Source organism: Trichoplusia ni, chromosome 4 (assembly GCF_003590095.1).
Source record: "Trichoplusia ni isolate ovarian cell line Hi5 chromosome 4, tn1, whole genome shotgun sequence".
In the NCBI taxonomy this organism is placed as follows: Eukaryota; Metazoa; Arthropoda; class Insecta; order Lepidoptera; family Noctuidae; genus Trichoplusia; species Trichoplusia ni.
This window is the reverse complement of record NC_039481.1, coordinates 17,531,212-17,551,527: the sequence shown is the minus strand read 5'-3', so window position 1 is coordinate 17,551,527 and position 20,316 is coordinate 17,531,212. Positions and strand designations below refer to the sequence as shown.

The following is a 20,316-nucleotide window of genomic DNA, read 5'->3' as shown; positions in this document are numbered from 1 at the left end:
TACATGATATAACAAGGTGACATTAATTTAGTGTTAAGTCAAATCAAAATGGATCGATCTGATCGGTGGTAATTCAGAATAAAAGCCAAGCACTGTGTTTTCGTCATTTTTTTATTATCACAAAAAGATTTATTTAGCAACGTAAACGACACACTGAATTTAAGGGTCACAATCCAGACGGATACGGGTACGGGGTGTTCAGCAGCGGCGCTTCTTGCGCTTGCAACTGCGGCGCTTGCGCTTGCAGCTGCGGCGGCGCCGGCGCCGGCTGCAGCTACGCTTTTTGCGGGGACACCGGCGCTTCTTCTTGGGACAGCTACGGCGACGGCGCCGCTTTGGGCGACAGCAACACTGTAACACCAAGTGTTTTCGTTTGAGTAGGTCTTTTTTAAGTCCCGCGGTCGGTATTAACTTATGTTTGGCTGCGAACCGATTGACAGGACTTTGGGATAACAAGGCAGCAGCCGATCATTCCGACATAGACAGCTCATATTCTGTGTTACTTAAATGAAAAAAATAATTTTCGTTAAACTTTAGCTACACTATCTCCATACCGATGCTAAAGTTGAACGCTACTCAGACGTAACGATAGTAGCAACCTTACAAAGGGATAAAGTAGGTACCGCCAACGACACGGGATAGAAATGGTAAAATTCTAACATGTGGGAAATTACATTCAGTGAATTTAATTTTTTTCATTACTTCTCTTACTATGAATACTATGAAATCAAAACTAATGCTGAAAACTTCAATGAAATTTCCTAAAATTAAGACAGGGCCCAACTAGTAAATACGGAAGGGGGAGAAACAATTGTCCTCCAGGTGTCATAGGATTTTCGAAAAGGTCACGAAGCCCCAAAAATTCTCGTTGGTGGTGGTGAGGATGAAGCCGTACCTTGCAGGATGGCTTGCGGCGGCGACGGCGACAAGACTTCTTCTTTTTCTTGGGAGGGCAGCAAGCGTCAGAGGTTTCGTCAGACCGCGATGCGCGAGACATCGAACGGGTACGCATGCATTTATCACCCCCACGTCTACTGCTGCAAAGTTACAGGAAATCGATGTTGTAGTCATTAGCAGTGTAAATCAAGTATTACATTACGATCGTACCTAACTATTTAATAGTCTTTCACCAAGCCCACTGAGCGTGTCGTGTCGCGGGTTCTATTCCCATGAGGACAAACATTTGTGTGATCCACGAATGCTTGTTTTGAGTCTGGGTGTCTTGTGCATGTGATTTGTGTGTTTGTAAAACCCCCCGCGACCCAAGCATTAAATTCCTTACTGCGGGAGTGGTTTTTTAAAAAAGAAAGGAAAAAGTCATCTTTCCCAAAATGTGTGTACGAGAAAAAGTTTATAATAAAGTAATTTCATTGTAGCCATGATTCTTAAAATATGATTGCTTTTTTCTCAGTAACATTGTCTTAATGACAGCATTATTAGTGGAACATTATTAAATAAGAGAAGATGTAATTTAGATTTTTGCCAAAAAAGACAAAAGATACAAAGAAATAACAAAAATTACCTGCGGCTCCTGCGATCTTCATCGTGGCTAACGTGTTCACTGGAAAAGTGGTAAAACATCTATCCGTTACAAAGTTCGTTGCTTTTTCAATAAAAGGTAACAAGGTTTGATCTAATACGAAAATTTTAACGAGATGTTCATCGATCATGGATCTCGTAACTAACTTAGACAAACATTTACAATTGAGAGGATAATACTTATTAGTTGGCCTATTTTACGTTTTCTATAGTCTATTTAAACTTCTTTTGAAGAGGAAGAAGGCCAAAAAGAAAGTACATAAACCAACTGAAGAAAAAGGGTAGAAATGACCAAAAAAAATCAAAGTGATGGCGAAGACTAGACAAAGATGGAAATTGCTACGCCGACTAGTGCACTTATTTTTTCATTGATTGATAGCCTACATATTTAAGCCTAACTTTCCTAATCATTGAAAAGACAGCCTGCTACTGAATTGTCGATGCGGTTCAAGCTACTGATTACTTGCGAGTTCATGAAGAATTATAACCCCTTGCCATACACCGACGACTTTTGGAGCCTGCTTTGTATTTACTCTTACTAAGACTACAACTTCTTTAGGTGCTACTCACTGGTTGTCAGCAGCTTTTTCTTTCTGGTCGCCATCGTTTTTTTTCCTGGATGGCGAATTGGCTCTCTTGCCCTCGTGGTGGTGGCCGTGCTCGGAGTGGCGGCGCGCGGCCGCTGCTCGCCGACGTCTTGCAAGAACAAAATTAATAAGATCAATAAATCACACGTGATAAGTAAGGCTATACGCGCCTCATTTCATAGCAATTTCAAGTTTCCATAATTTAATATTTAAAAATAGCGCAAGCTTTTGGGATGACACTATTACTATTTTCGCAGATTTTCATATATTTCTTAATTCTCAATCCAAACGTGTCTGTTTGGAGGTAGTTGATGCGGTCGTAGAGAAGATTTATTTTCTCTTGAGACGCCTGATAAAACAATTATAGCAAAGTTACTTTGGAACAAGTAGATGGTTAAAATGCTAGGAGTATGAATATTTTCAACTGTGAGTAAAACAGCTGATTAAGAAATTTAATCAAGAGTTACGCATTTTGGTTGGTTAACGTGTAATAGGGTGAGGAGAAGTAGTTTTTGACGTTTTACAGGAAGAAAATAATTGTCAATCTTTTTTATGTAAGCAAACGCATGCGAGTCCCAAAAATAACACTTCTTTTAATTCCTAGAAACTATTCAACCCAATTTACGGTTTAGTAAGCAAGTTAATCAAGGACTTTAAACACATGAGAAAATGAGACTAAGAGCCGTATGTAGGGACAACACTTAGGCAAGTGGCTATTTGTCTTTAAATTCCATTAACACCGACGGCTTAGGGCAACAATTTGCTATGCATTGTTCTGGCAAACGGTCTGTTAGATATTTTATCGTTTCTACTTTATAGTATTTAGCTTACTTCTGCTGGAAGTCGACGTAGGTCTTTAGACGCGCGGTGTAGCGCGGCGCTTCGGTCTCGCTGCGCTTGCGCATAAACACCACAACGTCATCATTCAGCTTTTTTTTCTTCTCGTCGTCGGGCTCCATTGTGCCGCGGCTCCCCACTAATGGTCACCTGGTATTACAGACTTAGTATGAGTGCTGTTTCAAATATATGTCATAAACTTTATGACATGTAATAAGTTTGTTTCGCCATTCATTGTGTGTCTGTGATGCTCGAAAATTACAAGAGGTTTAACTTTCGCGACTAAAACGTATCGTTTTGTGTATCATAGTATATTTATACAATAGTTTAAGTCAAGTGCAAGTTGTACTTGTAAATCTGGTTGTACAAGTAGGCTAAAAAAATGAAAAAAATTGTGAGTTATTTCCCATCAACTTTGTGACTAACAGCGATTTCAATGTTATAGCGGCAAGCATTTAAGTATTGTTTATTTAATAAGATACAGCCTGATGACAGCTGAACTTATGGACGGACAGACAGATGGACACAGCGGGGCCGTAGTAATAGGTGCCTTATGTCCATCTGTTCAAGTCTGCTTTTGTCAATGTTGACATTATTTTGACAACTTTCCATCCACTAAATGTCAAATTAGAAGATATCCTTACTTCTTAATTAAACTATATCACTTTTTAAGCATTCTCGGATGACCTATAACAAGCCCTTATGTTGTGATGTATGTGCTTTTATTTAGTAAATTATAATCATCTAAGTTTGATCAGAATAGGTTGTGGTTACACTTTAGCCAGTCGCCTAAACCATATTAAAATTCGCAAAGAGGGGGAGCCTTGTAGTAGTAGTTATAAGTTCCCTCGCAACGGAGAAGCATCTATAGGTTATGATAAGACTATGAGTGCATATTGATAAGTCACAAACTAAACACTTGATTAAACATAGTATTCGCTGCAATCGCACCTTGGCAAGCAAAGACATCATACAATAACATGGAACATAGGAACTTATGGAAGGACAACAACACAGGACTTGGTAAGCACCTACTCAAGTTATGTGTCCCAAGATATAATCAGAAAAAAAACAAATCATACCACTTCAGAGTTGCCCGTCGCCAGAACATTCTTGTCAGAACTTTAATAGAGAATTTTGTTAAAAAAAAAATTGACGAAAATAAAATTGAGCACTATAGGAAATGTGACATTACAACAAAAATTTCTTTGTTTCGACTGACTGAACCCCACTCTTCTGTATACGAAAACTTGACATTAAATTTAGAAGAACAAAACGGAGTGCCAGTTACTGCTCAAAGTTGCAATAAACCTTTTTATCTGACCTGTTTTTTTGCCAATAAGGAAATGTCGATGTAACTTGGGCCAATTGTCTGTTTGAAAATCAGCGTTAATAGAAAATAAAATAATCTGATTTCGATTTCGAAACACGGTTTTGATTATTCGAGAATCTTTTTTCGCAACTTTGACAGAGGTTTGCATATTGGGTTAGCAGCAACTGTTGCAAATATTTTTATCGAGGCAATACAATGAAATCCTTATAATTTTTTCCTGATTTCTATTCTGATTCTAACGTCTCTAATTACGAAGTTTGGTTCAATAAAAATAAAGAGAATGTTTCATATCTATCTATGTATGCTATTTTAAAATACATCTCTAAATATCGTATGAAACGGGAAAACGTGATTTTTAGTCCCTTTTTCATAAATGGGTTAATGTGCTTACAGCTCGGAAGCATCGTGTTAACATTAAGAACGTATTATTACAACAAAATTACATTTTACAATACAATTCAACCTTATCTGGACGAAATAAGGACTAATTTAGTTCATTTGCTATGTTAGGAATGTTAAAGTTAAAAATACGTCTTCGGAATGCTTCGTGTGTTTCCGCCGGCGCTCGACAACGCTCGGCAGTGCGCGGCCGCCCGCCCGCCGTACGTGCGCACACGCGTTGGGCGGCGCTAACGATCAATTAAATATCAACAGTTTTAAATTATAATATTAATACATTGATTCAATAATACGAAAAAATCTTAATTACTAATTAATCCTCTAATTTATTGAAATTTCAAAGTATGGGAAAAGCTTTAAAATAGTTTAACTACAGTGTTAAGTGAGTGTGTGTAGTGTACAAATACAAAGTGTTATGTGATAGATAATTCATGTCCAAATATTTATTACCGTATTAAATGATTGTACCAATAGATATCGCGGTTATATCAAAATGCATTCCGTTATAAATTGTCGTGCCTCGCCACCGGACGATGCACGTGTTTTTATTTTCATTTATAAATAGTCCAGACACAAACCGACAGTCTGCGGCTGCACCATGACGTCACTGAAGGAGAATAGTGACGTCATCGACGGCCCCGCAGAAGAAGAGAAGATTAGTAAAAATGAACGAAAAGAGCCGAAAGATTTGGCGGAGTTGCCTCCGAGTGGCACCTCCCTCCATAAGAGGCGGAGAGGAGAGCCCCCGGCCACTCTTTCCGTCAAGACTCCGCAAACCCCTTCCGATGCGGAGGGGTCCTCTCCCTGTACGGCGGGACCATCACCCCCTGAAGAGTTCTGGTCCCTCATTGATGGAGACACTCCAGATCCTGAAGCGTTTTGCGAGAGCATGCTGAACAGACTAAAAGAGCAGAACGATGCCATATCTAGAAGGGGAAAAGAAGTAGCGCAGAAAACTAAAGGCACTCTAGAGGCTCTGAACCAGCTGGAAAAACTGTTAGAATTGTTAGATCAGTTCGTATCTCTGAAAGAACATAATTCTCGTCTCTTGAGAAGATTGAAGGACGTTAATCATTTGAAGAGGCTCCACAGTGCTCACAAAAAGATAGACGCTGAAAATGAGAGACTCAGGTCGGAGAGCAAAGAACTAGACCTTATCAATGAGGCTTTTGATGCTGAATTTGAATGGGAATATGGTCAAATGCTGTTTGACTCCATGATCGTAGGGAACCGGCCTATGAAGAGGTCAGGGTCGAAGTGGAAAGGTCATGCGCGGTTTGGAGGCTCGTTGCTACGGAAGCAGAGGTCCAGGTCTGCGGGAGGGGACGAGAGTGATGCAGCCCCTGGTACCCCTTTCAGGCGAAGATCTGAGGGTATTTTTATGAAGGAAGTCGACAAATCCAAGGTTTCCAAGTGGACAAGAGTCAAAGCAGCTTTTAGGTGAATACTTTTTTTTCTTACCGAACTAAAATTATTAGGATGCTTTAATAAATTGTTTCAGAAATTTTACTAGTAGTAAAGTTAGGAAATGTATTAATCAAGATAGTTGGCCTGAAATAATTTAGCATTCGTTTACGTTTGATAAATTATATGTACAAAATGATGTGAAAGTGATTTATTTATGAAATCTATCTTACTCGAGAAAAAGTGTACCTACTTTTACTAATTATTATAAAAAGTTCGCGTGTATGTTTAGCGTCGCGTCCAGTTTAACTTTCATTTACTGTCAAGAGTTATTTAATAAGTAGCCAGTTTTTAAGGTAACTTATAATCTGTCTAAAATTACCTATTTAACAAATGTCACTAAATAGTTATAGTGATGGCAAAATGTAGAGTATGTTTATTATCCTACGCGAAGGGATCCGGGTTCGATACACCTTTCAAGTAAATATTTGTGTGATCTACAATCCTCAGTCGAATCTGTGTTTCATGTATAATTTTGCCCTAGATTTTTTTGAGGAAATATGAGTAAAAACGAAAAATTTTCGTAATAAAACTCGGTTTCCATGAAACGTATATTATTTTCCTTGTTTATTAAATACCAAGAAATCACCAGCTCATATCGTAATTATCTTTATAAAACCACTTGTGTAAGCATTCTTTAATTAATAAGATGTACGAGTAAATCATTTCTGCAGCCTTTTAAGGCAATAATAGACACTGAGGTCAAGATTACAAATAAAGTAATAATTCAGCCTTATTTAAACATTGACCGAACCTCGAAGTATACAGAACCTCCCACACAAATATAATTATTTCCAGTATTAAAACAATCTCTGCTTTATGTCGGCCTCTGAACTCTCGTCTCAAAACCGAGTTTTTAGTAAATTGGGTTAAAACAAATGTGTCCTAAATAATTGCCAGTTTTAATGAACCTGGCAAATATTTGTGTTTTTAATATCAACGTGTTTATAATATTTGATGTCTTCTTACCACTGAAATAGTCTTAAAGGTACGAAAACAGCCTTAAATGGAATTGTAAAATATTAATATTGTGTTATTGGAGCCAATATCTTTTAATTGATACAAACTTACTATAAGAGAAAGATTTTTATAAAGCACTATATAAGCATCTCGTAGTTTGCGTATGACATTCATAGAAAATACCTCATAAACTTACATACTTTAAAAAAAATACTTCCTTAACTAAACATCCTAATAAAAAGCTGTTTATTCCATAGATGGGAGAAAGCCCAATGGCCGCAATCTGCCATGGGTGGTGCAGCCAGCGCCGTGGCAGCCGGCGCCATGGTGGGGGCGGTAGCTTTAGCCGGATCCTCTCCATCAACCGCCACCCTCACCAACCCCGAGCCCCGGGACTCCGCAAGCCTCACCCCTGGCAGTGCACTGTCACTGACTCCTAACTCTTCGTGTGAAGAGCTGAGAGTGGATTCTGGTACGTTATGAATTTCATTTGAGTTATTATTTGTGCATATATCAAAGTATGAAAGTCCTTCTGCATAGCAAAGCTGAAATTCTCATCCATTTTTTTGCGAGTGTACTTATCAATACAAAAATAATATTGCCCTGCAATATTTCTTATTATTTTTTATTAATAGTCCGCTTTCCCATTTCCTAGACTGGAAAAAAAATCAAAACCATTCGCTTATTTATTTATTCATAAGATATCGAATTCAGGTTTTTTAAATCTTGATTCTCTTACGAGATATTTTAGCGGTACAACCGCCCGTTGTGGCACCATATAACAATTTATCATCATCAAACCCTTATGTGGTGTGCAATAAAGGACATCTGATATCACATGCGTTTTAAATGATTTTTTGTATTATTGGATATAATATAAGTGACTAAATATTATTATGAAACATAATGTATGGGGTATCGTAAGCCCAATATTCAGGCTTTTCAAACGTCATCCACGTTTAGCTAAGCTTACAGGTTTATATGATAAATGATTTACAATACTCATAAATGCTGATGTGTTAGAAAATTATGTAAACGTAATGTCTCATAAATACGGATTTAGGAAAACCCTAAAGCTATTTCAACACTGTGTTTATTATTACTATCCAAAATAAAGGATACCTTTGCCAATAGTAGGACACAAATAGGATCAGGTATATAGCCTGGTATTAAAAGTTTTTAATTCCAAGAAATTCTACTATCGAAATAAAATAAAAAGTTGCAATATTTATTTATTTACACTTTTATACATTTAATGGACAATGGAGGACTTAATGCCTGAGGCATTCTCTACCAGTCAGCCATAGGGTGATGCGGAATATTATCCTCATTATACATAAATAATGTGCAATATGTAGACTTACTTATTTACATACTAAGTAAAATAATACTAATACGTAAGATATATTAAATACACATACTTAGATTAAAGAATTAGGAAGCTGAAGGTTTAACTAATTAACGATGGTTAAATTTAAAATTGATTTAAAATTGATTTACGATTGTACGATTTTTGCTTTCATCTCTATAACATACTTACACGTTTGAAACTTGTCTCAAAGTCAGAAATTTCCTTTCCATAATTACTGAATTCACTTTCTAACATTTCAATAGTTCCGCAAAGCATGACCTTATTCTGTCAGGGTGATTCACTCGAAACTCGACAGTCTGCGCGTGCGCAACTCTTAGCGTTACTTTGATCGGAGATAACGTAAACTGCTGACTCGATGAGAAACATGCGTCTGAACGATCGGAGAGATTTGCTCGCCAATTATGTAATTTTCGTGGAGATAGAATATTGCTGAGATGAAAATATTTTCTTCATCTTTTTGGTTAGTTGATGCCAAAGTTTGAGTGGTACACCTCTGATAGAGCTTAACAAACCTTTGAAATAATATATGTTCATGTGTACATTATCTAACGTGTTTCTACTACGCTCATGCATTTAAAAGGGTATTAATCCAAGCCGAGATTCGAGCCTGCGACCTTTCATTCTAACGGCTACAGATCAGGAACGTATTCCCAAGATTTTCTGTTTCGTTGCTTGTTTCAATTTCTTAAACATAAGAAAGAAGCTAATTATCTTCATTCCCTACAATTTCTGATCAGGTTGCTCCACAATTCTTCAAAAAACTGTTGGTCAAAGTAAGAGCCACGTTTCACTACAGTCAAGCAGGAAAACGTCACTCTCAACCCACCTCCTCCTAGTTTCTGCTACAACAAGTAATAAATAACACTTCCCAACCTAAATCATAATTCCAGTGAACGTAATTTCTCAAAACTCTGTGACACATATACAAACATTCATATGTAAAATCTAAATATGATGAATTGGATTTTTACTACAAAACTCTCATTAATCCTAGTACCTACCGATGTTACCATTTCAAAGCTTTCCCTGTTTCAATTTATTTAATAAGTATTTACAAACTCTACAGAAAAACATTGTGGTATGTATAATCTAGATCCAGTGAACAGTCGTGGTGATGATAAGAATTTCAGGAATCGAAAAATAAATAGTTTTATTACCACACCTTGATGAATGTCCTATATCCTTCCTCAATGAACTTTCTGAGATTAGCGCTTTTAAAAATAAACTCTACAGCTTTGTAACATTTATTCTATGTAAGAAGACCTATAGCCAGTAATTTTGCAGTATTATTACAGTAACATTAGTGTTATCAACTTACCCCTACAATATTTAATCCTGTTGCATACCTTGCAAAAAAAATCTTAGAGCCGATCTAGATGTGATAACTTTAACCACAACATATATTATTATGACATAGAATTGTTGATGAAAACTCTTAAATTTTGACACAGAGTCACAATAATTTAAATTTATTGATAACGTCAGTTTCTCAGTAAATATTAGAAATAACTGAAGAATTGTTTCAGGTATGCGCAAGAGTGTGCGAGAGGATGGCGACAACACATTCCTGCAAGCTCCTACGCAGGTCAGAAACAACATAGTAATTACCACCATGCAGATAACACAGAAGGCTAGCTCAGACAAAGCTACTACCAACAAGTGTATGCGTAACTTTACCTTTTCCATTTAATATGGAGATAGTGAATTGACTATGCAAATGATTTACGTCAACGTATACAAAACAAAATCGAAAGCCGGTTTGGATTATCAAAGTAAATAGAGATATCTCCGAACAAACTTCCTCGTTTTTTTTAAATAAAGCCAAAAAAAATATCGTAGCACAAAGTCGTATTATATTCCTTGGCAACTTACAGTTTTATGAAAAAAGAAACATGTATCAATCATAAATATATAGCAAATTCTCAGGAACACAACAGAATGAGCATTCTGCATAAACCTGTACAGTGAGATTCACTGAAATAGCAATTGAAAATAGACCCATTCACGCGCGATTCCGTCTGCTAAACGACTAGCACAATTATTTATGGTGATTATTGTGCTAATCTCGGCGGCAGGGTGTAGGCACAACACCGATAAAACTATCTCTGGACTTTGGGCAGGAAGATAAAATTATTTAACTGTAAAAACTGACAATAACATGATGTAATCTTGGTACATTGGCAAGGAGAGGAAGTGAAGGGAATCAGATACCTTGGTGCTGGAACTGGTACTGCAATATTACCGAACTTATATTATTTATAAGAAGATTCTTGCACTTTTTCGTCTATCGAACGTTTTAAAACCTTTTTTTCTGTTCCATGATAATAATAATACCAGCATACAATATACCACCTGAGCCTCATACAATAATTTACTGCACAGAATTGAACATCAACAACAACTAAAAATATAACACGTCATGTTTTTACCTTTTGTCAAAAACTTACCAAAAGTTTTTGAAAAAATAAACTTAAGATTCTTCAACATCCATCGATTTTGTTATTTTTAAAACAATAATATAGTATCTTGAATTAGCCAGAATTTTTTGAGAATTATCCGCAGCGATAAACATAAATGAAAATAATAAAACTTTTTCCCATACACAAAAGGACGACAGCTCCACATCCCCATCGCCAAACAAGCTCCACAAAAGCACCTGGTGGAAGATGAGGGATATCATCACGAACATTGACAAGTCCCATCGGGAGTCCGTCAAGAAGAAGACGACGTCCAACCGGGGCTCCAAGAGTTCTCCTGACGTGGTGCCGAAGAGACGAAGGTCGCTCAGTGATGGGGGAGACAGTGATGCGCCACCAGCTCTCACTCTCACCATACCGTCGTCTGAAGAGCTGGGTGAGTTTAGAACTATTTTCTGTAGATAAAATATGCTAGTCTATTGTTCTAAGTCTGTTTTCTTGCATGTAATTTGTATGTCTATGAAATCCCTGTGACACAAGGAATGCGGCGGTCGAACAAAAAACGTGGAACGTAAAACTAGAAATTATTCCTTTGGTAGACTGGTAATAATGTAGCTGAAAAGTTTGTTTGACATAAGGACAATATTCTGGTGGACAAGGTTCTGGACATACAAGCGCGTATATATAAAAAAAAAATTGTCGCAAATCTATTCTACGCAAATCTAAACTTTCTTCCACGAATAATGATAGATATTCAGGACAATTCGCGTCTAAAATTCTTATTGAAGTGAGGTTCATTGTGACCGACCACAAATTTATAATGGCTTCGATATGTAGTTCCTCAGACCAAAAAAGCGCGAAAACCATTGCCTTAGGAAGGCACTCATCAGTGCACACAAACCTTTTCATTCAAATCTCTCCAAACCTCATGTTTTGATGCACTCTCGGAAGTTTACCGCATCATTTCCCATAGATCGACATGTGTCAGATAGTTCAGTTGTAAATCCAGCTCAGTTCTGCGTCATTACAAAGTATTTGTTAACTTTGTATCATTTCTCCACGTGTAAATTGTTTGAGAATCAGAATGATTTGTAACAATATTAAGAACACGTATTTAGTCTATTGTGTTTCCTTTATTTTGGGAAAATTTTGTAGGGGAATCATTTGATTCATCAATACTGCTGATTTTGCTTTTAGTAAAGGGATTTCAAATATAAATAACCATTTGCTAAATTTTTGGCGTGTTTTTTCATGGTTTGACCTTTTCCGCAATTTACCAAAGTCATGTTCTTCGTTATTTTGTATAGGTATAGGTATAGGCAAACTTGATGAGTTAGTCATAGGGTAGCAAAATGATCAACAAAAATAACTATAAATGATTCTTATAAATGTGATCTTTCGATTTGGAAATTACAATGAAATAATGGGTTTTGTTATCACTGAAATACCCTGCAATACTTGGATCATTGAAATGTCTCCCATGAAAGCCTAATCTCCAATTTGATTCGTCAGAGGAATGCTATCCTCAAATCATGTAAGCTAGGACCTTATTTTTACATATCCATGTTGACTTACAGAATCCGAACCCTCCCACCCCGTACTTCGCAAGCAGCGATCCCTGGAGCTGGGGGCCAGGCCTCCCCAGCACAGACCCCCAAGGGCTTCCAAGTGGACCAAGGTTAAGAGGGCCTTCCTGACTTCCGCGTCCGCTTCTGTCCCCTCAAGCCCCAACAGGCATTCTGCGTTCTTCACTGATGCAGGTATGTGCCTTATTTCCTTAAAATTCTTCACTTGAAATTATGGATAGTTAAAAATAGTCTAAACCTAAGGTCTTCTTCAAATAGATGTCCTTCAACTCCTAGAATTTCGTCATTTGATTTAGATTACCTAAAAAAGTATTCATTGCTCTGCTATAGTTTTATGTCTGAAAGACTTGCTCCAATTTGTCGTTTATTGGATACTTACGTGAGTTTCGTCTGTTTAATCTATTTTTGACCCTGGACAAGAAACCCCGTCAGTATGTAATTTTGCTATTACCTACTATTTCGTGTCAAGTAACCTTGCTAAAGTTAATTGTGCCTTATATAATGTCCATTTTAACGACATTCTGTGCCGCCAGCTCTCTCATCGCTGCAGAAAACTATTCGTTATGGCTACTAATTTATTACCCCATTTACTGCCAAATGCTAGGAACCCTGTATTAGCGTAGAAGATAAAATGGTTCTTTTTTAATTCCCTGTGAAATACAGTTGCTCTAGAATCAGTATCTTGCTTTGTCTAACCAAAATGCTGAAGAGAATCATACAACTTGACACAAAAATAATATAAAATCCGTGTTGGTCAATTTGAAACAAGAAAGGAAAAAAAGCCGTTATAAATAATAACATCGCCACATTTTAAAAGTCGGTTGATAAAAATCGGCTCCAAGTGAATTTGTTTGACAATTTGTCGCGCGCATAACACTTCTGTGACATAATGACAGCCCTTCGTGTTGAGCCAAACATATTAATTGTTTTGGCACACATCTTTATAAATGCATAACACTTACTGAAACTTAAGATTTGTTTTTATGAGTTACGTTCCAAAAAGATTATTTATTTTTGCTCTTATACGATGGTGAGTAATAAGGGGAATGTCGACGTTTGTCTTGAAAAGTTTTTATCAGTTTTAGCCAAGAACCGCGGTTTTCCTGCTATTAGCCTTCATTTTAATTTCTTTAACTTTTGATAAAAATAACCTAAATAACAGTTTCGAGTCAAACTTGCGATGCTGAGGATTTCATACAGTAGGCTAAAAAAGAACAAATCGTTCGGTTTATTGGTAACCCAACAAATTTACGTGCGTAACAACCAATGCCGTACCTAAATATCTATAGGGAGACTTCCGGAGAGGCGGACAACGACTCTCTTATTGGGTTCCATTTTTGCCCTTTGGGTATTAAATCCAAAAATACGAGTATATCGTATGTAACATATAGAGCAATTATGGGATTCGAAAGATAGTTTTAGATACAAGACATGTGAAACAAACTCTTCAGCTATATAATAAATGCGTATATGTAATTAGTTATTTAATATTGAGACTTGGTCTTGCTAAGTAGAAATATACCTAGATGTATTAATGAACATATTGCAGACAGGAGATTGAATCTTAAAATTAAAAAAAAGGTATTTTTTTTTAGTACGGCAGAAAAAATATAGAACTCTAAAAGATATGACAATAAACTATTTCTTTCGCTCTGGGAAGCGTGAATGTACCCGCATGTCTCATCCAATGCAAAAACTAAAACGAAATGCACACGACAAAACATAACTATGAAGAAACGATGAGCTGTCAGTTAACCCAACCAAATGCATTACTCACTATAATTATACCGAGCTCCTACCACAACGTCTTAGAGTGATATAATTGCAGATGTGGAAACGTGACAGAGCTATACACAGTGTAGAGCTCCATCTCTCTCACACAACGATAATATTACTGTTTGTGGTAATGGTAGGTGCTTCGAAAATATATTCAGCACTTTCTGTCTCCGGACACCCCCGCAGTGAAATATCGAACTAATAATTATATTCACTTTACTACATGTATCCTAATAATTTCGATATTATAATGTAGTTAATAAATAAACATGTTATCATGCCAATTTACCAGGTTCTCTATCTGGATTATGCATTTTGGTTTGCCGTCGGTAATTGGGCATGAATCATTCAAAATGAGTTTGAACTAATCATTATCGATATTATATAAAAATCCAAAAAAAAAGCTGCCCCGAAAATAATTGATCATAATTTGTAACGTCCAGTTGTTAGAAATCTTTGACTTTGGCTGATAGTCGAGTGGAGTGCACTACGAATAATCCACTGTGCGCGATGGGTCCCGGATTCGACCGCTGCGTAGGTCAAACATTGTGATTCGCGAAGGCGTTCTGAATCTTTGTGATATTGTGCATGCGACTTGCATTAAGTGTTTATGAAACCTCCATGAAATAAGAATTACATTTTTTTAATTAAAAAAATGCCGAGTTGGAAATAAAAAACTAATCTGCTGAAGTATTTAATTTCAGAAAACTTTGGGTTGATAAAATTACACAAATTTCGCTTTAAATAATCAAGGATGGGTTTGAAAACACAGTCAGTAACAGCTTTATTTATACCCGTATATAGATAACCCGTATCCACAAGACGTTTTAAGAGATTTCTCTCAAAAATGAATTGGTTTCCATCAAATGTGTCAGGGCCGGCGATGACGTAGCGAGCCGTAATATCGACAGTTTGCCTAATGTATGAGCAATAATACTAAAATAACTTACTAATGCCCACCGCCATGAGTAGGTATTGCTGTTTCCACTGCATCCGGTAATTTTGATATTTTATGGACAGTTTTAAGTATTTCGAATTGCTTTGGTTAATTATTGCTGAAGAATTTAGCTTGAGGTGCAGAAAAAATGTTGATCCATTACGCCGCATTAGCCCAAATGGATGCGTATGTAACCGCGTACGTTCTGAATTCTTCGGCTGGTAGTATTTTTTGTAGTTTTTTTTTCCATACTATCATCTTCTTTCAATTACCCACTTCTGGACATAGGATTGTCTTTGTTTATGTCATTCTTATCCATCTCTTGCCCTTCGCATCCATCCTATTCCTGTTATATTTTTCTCTTATCTATATCTATACTAATCTATACTTCTATACTCTATACTAATATATAAAGCTGAAGAGTTTGATTGTTTGTTTGTTTGAACGCGCTAATCTCAGGAACTACTGGTGCAAATTGAAAAAATATTTTTGTGTTGAATAGACCATTCATCGAGGAAGGCTTTAGGCTATAAACCATCACGCTGCGACTAATAGGAGCAAAGATACAATGGAAAATGTGGATAAAAACAGGGCAGGTATAAATCATAACTTATTTCCTCTACCCACGGGGACGAAGTCGCGGGCAACAGCTAGTCAAAGATAAATCGTAGGGAAATCTCTCATCTATATCTATACTAATATATAAAGCTGAAGAGTTTGTTTGTTTGAACGCGCTAATCTCAGGAACTACTGGTCCAAATTGAAAAATTATTTTTGTGTTGAATAGACCATTCATCGAGGAAGGCTTTAGGCTATAAACCATCACACAGCGACTAATAGGAGCGAAGATACAATGGAAAATGTGAAAATAATAGGGCAGGTATAAATCATAACTTACATCTTCTACCCACGGGGACGAAGTCGCGGGCAACAGCTAGTAAAGGATAATGCAGTATAAGTTCGACTGAAATTGCTCTACTTTTTTATAAGCTGTAAGAAAATACAGCGATTATTTTCCTAAAAATATTGTCAGAATACTTGCAATTCATTTAAAGTTGCCGTAAAAGCCCCTGGACCAAGAAGTAAAATCAAAGATACTGCAAACATAAACAAAACTACAGGAACTATTTGGGAATATACGGGTCGGCAAAGCCAACACTTATCATAAACATTTAAACAAACAAAGTTGTTTACGAACACCTTCTATAAACAAAACATATTTTGTAAACAACCTCACGAAATTCTACGTAAACTATAATCTTTCGGATATTTGTTTCAAATAATCCCGAATGATCCCGGGAAATGATTAGCAAAACATTTCCACTCAGCCAATGAGGAAATTTTGGTCGTAGTTGTGACCGAACAAATCCATATGAATTTGAGAATGTTGTTCACATTGCCTCCATTTCCATAGGATACAGAAAAGGCAGTTAAACAGATCTTTGTCGCGAAGCTAACTCATTTCAAAACTTGAGAATTGCCATTTTTTATGGATACTAGTTTGAGATTAACAAGACATCCACCGGACACGAATTACGCTACTTTTTCATAAGCAAAAGCTCTTAATTTTGATTTGCATTCGCAAATAGCTCTTCTTCTTTCTTTTCTGTACAGCATACATAACGGTTTCAACGTTTTTTAACCGCTCGTCTAGGCCTCTGAATTGGTTTCAAACATGCTCTTGAAAATTAAAGGTGACAAAAGAAAGCTTCACCAAATAACAAATGCATAGTTTAATTTAGGATTTCAAAAGCCAAAATCCTCGATCGAAGAATGCTCTCTAAAAACTTTTCAGCTTTCCAATAAATTATGATTATAGCCACATATTATACGTATATTAAACAAACAGAGAGCACTCTAGTTTCTAAAGATCACCTACTAACACACAAAGGTGAGGCACTCTGCCATTATGTTAACACATTAGCTATTGGAAGCTTGCCAGACGACGAATAATTAAAAAAGGCAAAGGGCATTCAACCCGGGAAGTGTAGATACAGGCAAAATGATAATAGGCTCACTACCTTGTAGGGTTCGGATTTGATCACCTCTAATGTGAAAGGGATTTTATAACAGCACTTGAAAGTTTGGAAAGGTGCCCAATTGATCACTTTTTGTTACATGACTGTAGTAATTTGATATTTGATAGGTCGTAATGGTCTTAAGGTTCTGTGAATGGATCTGTGCGCTTGAGATGTATTTTCGATCCCTAGGGAAGAAATGCTTGTGTGACTTTTTCAAAGTGATATTTACTTTCTTCATTATTTTAAGATACCCCTGAAAAAACGGGGAGCTTTTACTTAGAAAGATTGTGTCGTGTGAAAGAATGTGAGAAGATTGTGATGCTTTATTTTACATATCCCATAAGAGAAGTGGCAATTATGTGCCAAGTTAAAGGACGTACTTAGGCTAGGTGCATATTATGAAAATCCCGTCTTGATGTATTCTTTCTGATACATAAAGTAGCTTCGTTTCACCTCCGAATCAACAATACTTACCGTATCTTGTTCTCATGATGTTGTGCAAAAAGAAAGCAGTAGAATTCAATTTCCAATTCCGGCATTTGAAGCTTTACTTGCATTACTATCTACATTTTACATGTAACATCTCTGAAGCTTCCTCGGATTGCGAAAAGCTTATACTAAGACTGAAAATGGGCCACACGTCTGTAATCCCTTGCTTTATCCACAGTCGGGTAAACAAAAAGTGCTATGAACAGCGGCGTGAACAGCCGACCCGCGTTATCTTAACATCGTAAACACTCTTCTGTAAGTAGACTATTTTTAATGTTTGGATTGGATAACGTCCGCAACGTATATTCAGTCAGATTAACGTTTTATTCTGATATAAATTTGAATATTTTGAAAGAGTTTGAATGAACGATGGTTTTGAGATGTTTGATGTTTCATCATGTTTTTTGCTTTGAAGGGATTGTAAGTACCTTATATGTAGATGGTGTAACCGAGAGTCTTATGAAAGTGAATAATCAAGAATCCATGATTCTAAAATAAAGTTAACGCGAAAGCTTACTGGAGAATAGAGGTAACATTCAAATCGACCTTGGTAATACCAGTCACCAAATTTTTCCAACAATAATCAAATAAATCATTACAAATATTCGGGACATAAAATTATAGCACACTAAAATAAAACATGATTTATTTGTCTTTCTTATCCTTCTTAACAATTTCATTATTGTCAACCGTGGCCAGATCTTGCTGCAGTTTAATCAATTTCGTTTTGAACGTTGTATCGATATCTTGAGCTTTGTTATCAGCCAACATTCTTCTGATAAGATCTTTCATGTGTTTCACATCTCCTTCTTTCTCCGGTTTCTTCTCTTTAGCTTTCCTGGTTACATCTAGAACTGTGGCGTTATTGTCTTTGATGTAATTGTTAATTTCTTCCATGAAGGTGCTGTTGTTGTAGACGCAGACTCTAACTTCGTCTACTAGTGCGAAGGCTTCATCTTCTATGTTCTTGATTACTTCTATAAGGCAGGCTTCGTGCATAGCTCCGTGTGCCATTAATTTTGTGAGGCTGACTACTCCATCAATTAGCTTACCTGTGACGTCCATCATGGCGGATTTTATTATTGGAGACTAGAACAATGCAATTTTCAAGATTAGAATAATCTGAATTCTGCTGAAAAACTGAATTAGTAATTATTTAGTGCTAGGTTTTATAGGGTAAGTGATTTTATGCCATGGGTCCAACTTGTGTTGTCGTTATGTCCTTCACGTTCCTTATAATTTGAAGAAATCTATATCTTTTCTGTTTATTACTCATTTTTGACATATTACATCATGATATGATTTACACAAGTTGTATGATCTATCAGCCTCTTTTGATCTTTGAGTGCGTCAGAAGTTTAGTTAGTGTTACAATAATTTTAACCTCATCGCTTTGAATGTGATTTCTGATTTATTTTATAGTTACATTTTGGATAAAACGAATAAGTAACATAATTAAATAGTTGTAATTTATTGGCAACTGCGACTTTGGTAATTTTTTAGATAAGCAATATGTATGTCTATAAAACAATTTTCGTTACTTATGATGTTAATACATAATTTCAAGAAAATGTAAAAGAAAATGGTTCTCTTTGCTTTACAATTTCCTCCCAAACATTTTAGTAACAAAAATTTCGTCATTAAAAATGTATCAAATAAAACTATAAAATAATTTGAGATATCATCTACTGAAAAGTTTATTGCTGAAATATTCTCGTAAAACTACGTAACGTCGCGTTTCATTTGGCAACCGGAAATGACTAATTTTCCCCGAAGTTTACATATTTTTTTACATTTCCGACCCAAATTTGATGTAGCAGTAATTGACACCGATACATCCGGTGAAGTTTGGAAACAATTTAAACTGGGGTCAAGGAACCTATTATAATTATACCAGATCAGACTTGTATGCATTCCTAGGATATGGAAAAAGGGGCAATGGGGCAAAAAACAATGTCATTACATGGGGTTTGAAGAAAGACATTCATTAGCGCTTTTTTTTTCATTGGCAATTTTAACTAAACTCTATTGTACTGTTCAAGTATGGAACAGTTACTGATGATTAACCAGAAGATTTACATACCTTCAAATTAATAAATTTAGTAAAACTTAAAGGGTTCCAATTCAATCTATTTTGAAAACACCGCACATTAAAAATCCATCAAACGTGCAGAAGCTCTCACCTTGGAGATGACGCACTTGATGACCTTCTTCAGGGTGTCGTGGTCGTGGCCACACACCTTCAACAAGCCGTAAACCTCGTTCTTCTGGTCGTATATCTGGAAATAATAGACTTGAGCTAACCTTTGATGTTAAACGGTGGTGATTTGAGGAGGTGGCTCGTGATGATGGATTTGTTGGATGGATGAAGTATTTGGAACTTTTTTATTATATGCCCACCTGTTGTCGTATGTCGTTTTTTTTAATGTTATGTGTTTATTGAATAAATGTAATGTGATGGACTTGTTTTTTTTTTCTAAATAATGTCAACAAGATGCTTATTTTGATGATGGTTATTGATTGAAGAATTACATATTGCTAACCAGTTACTTTTTGGATTTTTTACGTTACTACTCAAAGCTATTGATTAATAGAGCAA

General features: G+C 36.3%; 3 protein-coding genes across 4 annotated transcripts in view; 1 reads left to right on the top strand and 2 right to left on the bottom strand.

The window, feature by feature from the left end:
• Positions 1-93: 93 nt before the first annotated feature.
• On the bottom strand, positions 94-4,191 carry LOC113493371 (protamine-2-like). Its single transcript, XM_026871322.1, has 6 exons — positions 4,046-4,191; positions 2,958-3,113; positions 2,110-2,235; positions 1,523-1,561; positions 896-1,037; positions 94-351 (listed from the first exon to the last, which is right to left on the bottom strand). Exons 2-6 carry the CDS (start codon positions 3,083-3,085, stop codon positions 199-201), a joined length of 588 nt encoding a protein of 195 aa, XP_026727123.1. The 5' UTR covers positions 3,086-3,113; positions 4,046-4,191; the 3' UTR covers positions 94-198.
• A 682-nt stretch (positions 4,192-4,873) lies between these two features.
• Positions 4,874-20,316, top strand: part of LOC113493367 — a 32,000-nt gene continuing 16,557 nt past the window's right edge. The window contains exons 1-5 of one of the 2 annotated variants that reach the window (XM_026871314.1): positions 4,874-6,135; positions 7,377-7,591; positions 10,018-10,076; positions 11,101-11,344; positions 12,486-12,668. In XM_026871314.1, coding sequence (XP_026727115.1) covers positions 5,294-6,135; positions 7,377-7,591; positions 10,018-10,076; positions 11,101-11,344; positions 12,486-12,668 — 1,543 coding nt within the window. In that variant the 5' untranslated portion in view covers positions 4,874-5,293. The remainder of the gene's footprint in view (positions 6,136-7,376; positions 7,592-10,017; positions 10,077-11,100; positions 11,345-12,485; positions 12,669-20,316) is intronic. The other variant, XM_026871315.1, reaches the window with a different exon arrangement.
• On the bottom strand, positions 18,104-20,306 carry LOC113493370. Its single transcript, XM_026871321.1, has 2 exons — positions 19,901-20,306; positions 18,104-18,806 (listed from the first exon to the last, which is right to left on the bottom strand). Exon 2 carries the CDS (start codon positions 18,783-18,785, stop codon positions 18,363-18,365), a length of 423 nt encoding a protein of 140 aa, XP_026727122.1. The 5' UTR covers positions 18,786-18,806; positions 19,901-20,306; the 3' UTR covers positions 18,104-18,362.

What these genes read in the sequence shown, in the direction of transcription:
- LOC113493371 (XM_026871322.1), bottom strand. Translation starts at nt 3,085, where the DNA reads ATGGAGCCCGACGACGAGAAGAAAAAAAAGCTGAATGATGACGTTGTG. An exon ending in TACGTCGACTTCCAGCAGAA is followed by an intron (nt 2,236 to 2,957) that starts GTAAGCTAAATA and finishes TGTTCTTGCAAG; the next exon opens with ACGTCGGCGAGCAGCGGCCG. An exon ending in GAAAAAGCTGCTGACAACCA is followed by an intron (nt 1,562 to 2,109) that starts GTGAGTAGCACC and finishes CCACTTTTCCAG; the next exon opens with TGAACACGTTAGCCACGATG.
- LOC113493370 (XM_026871321.1), bottom strand. Translation starts at nt 18,785, where the DNA reads ATGATGGACGTCACAGGTAAGCTAATTGATGGAGTAGTCAGCCTCACA.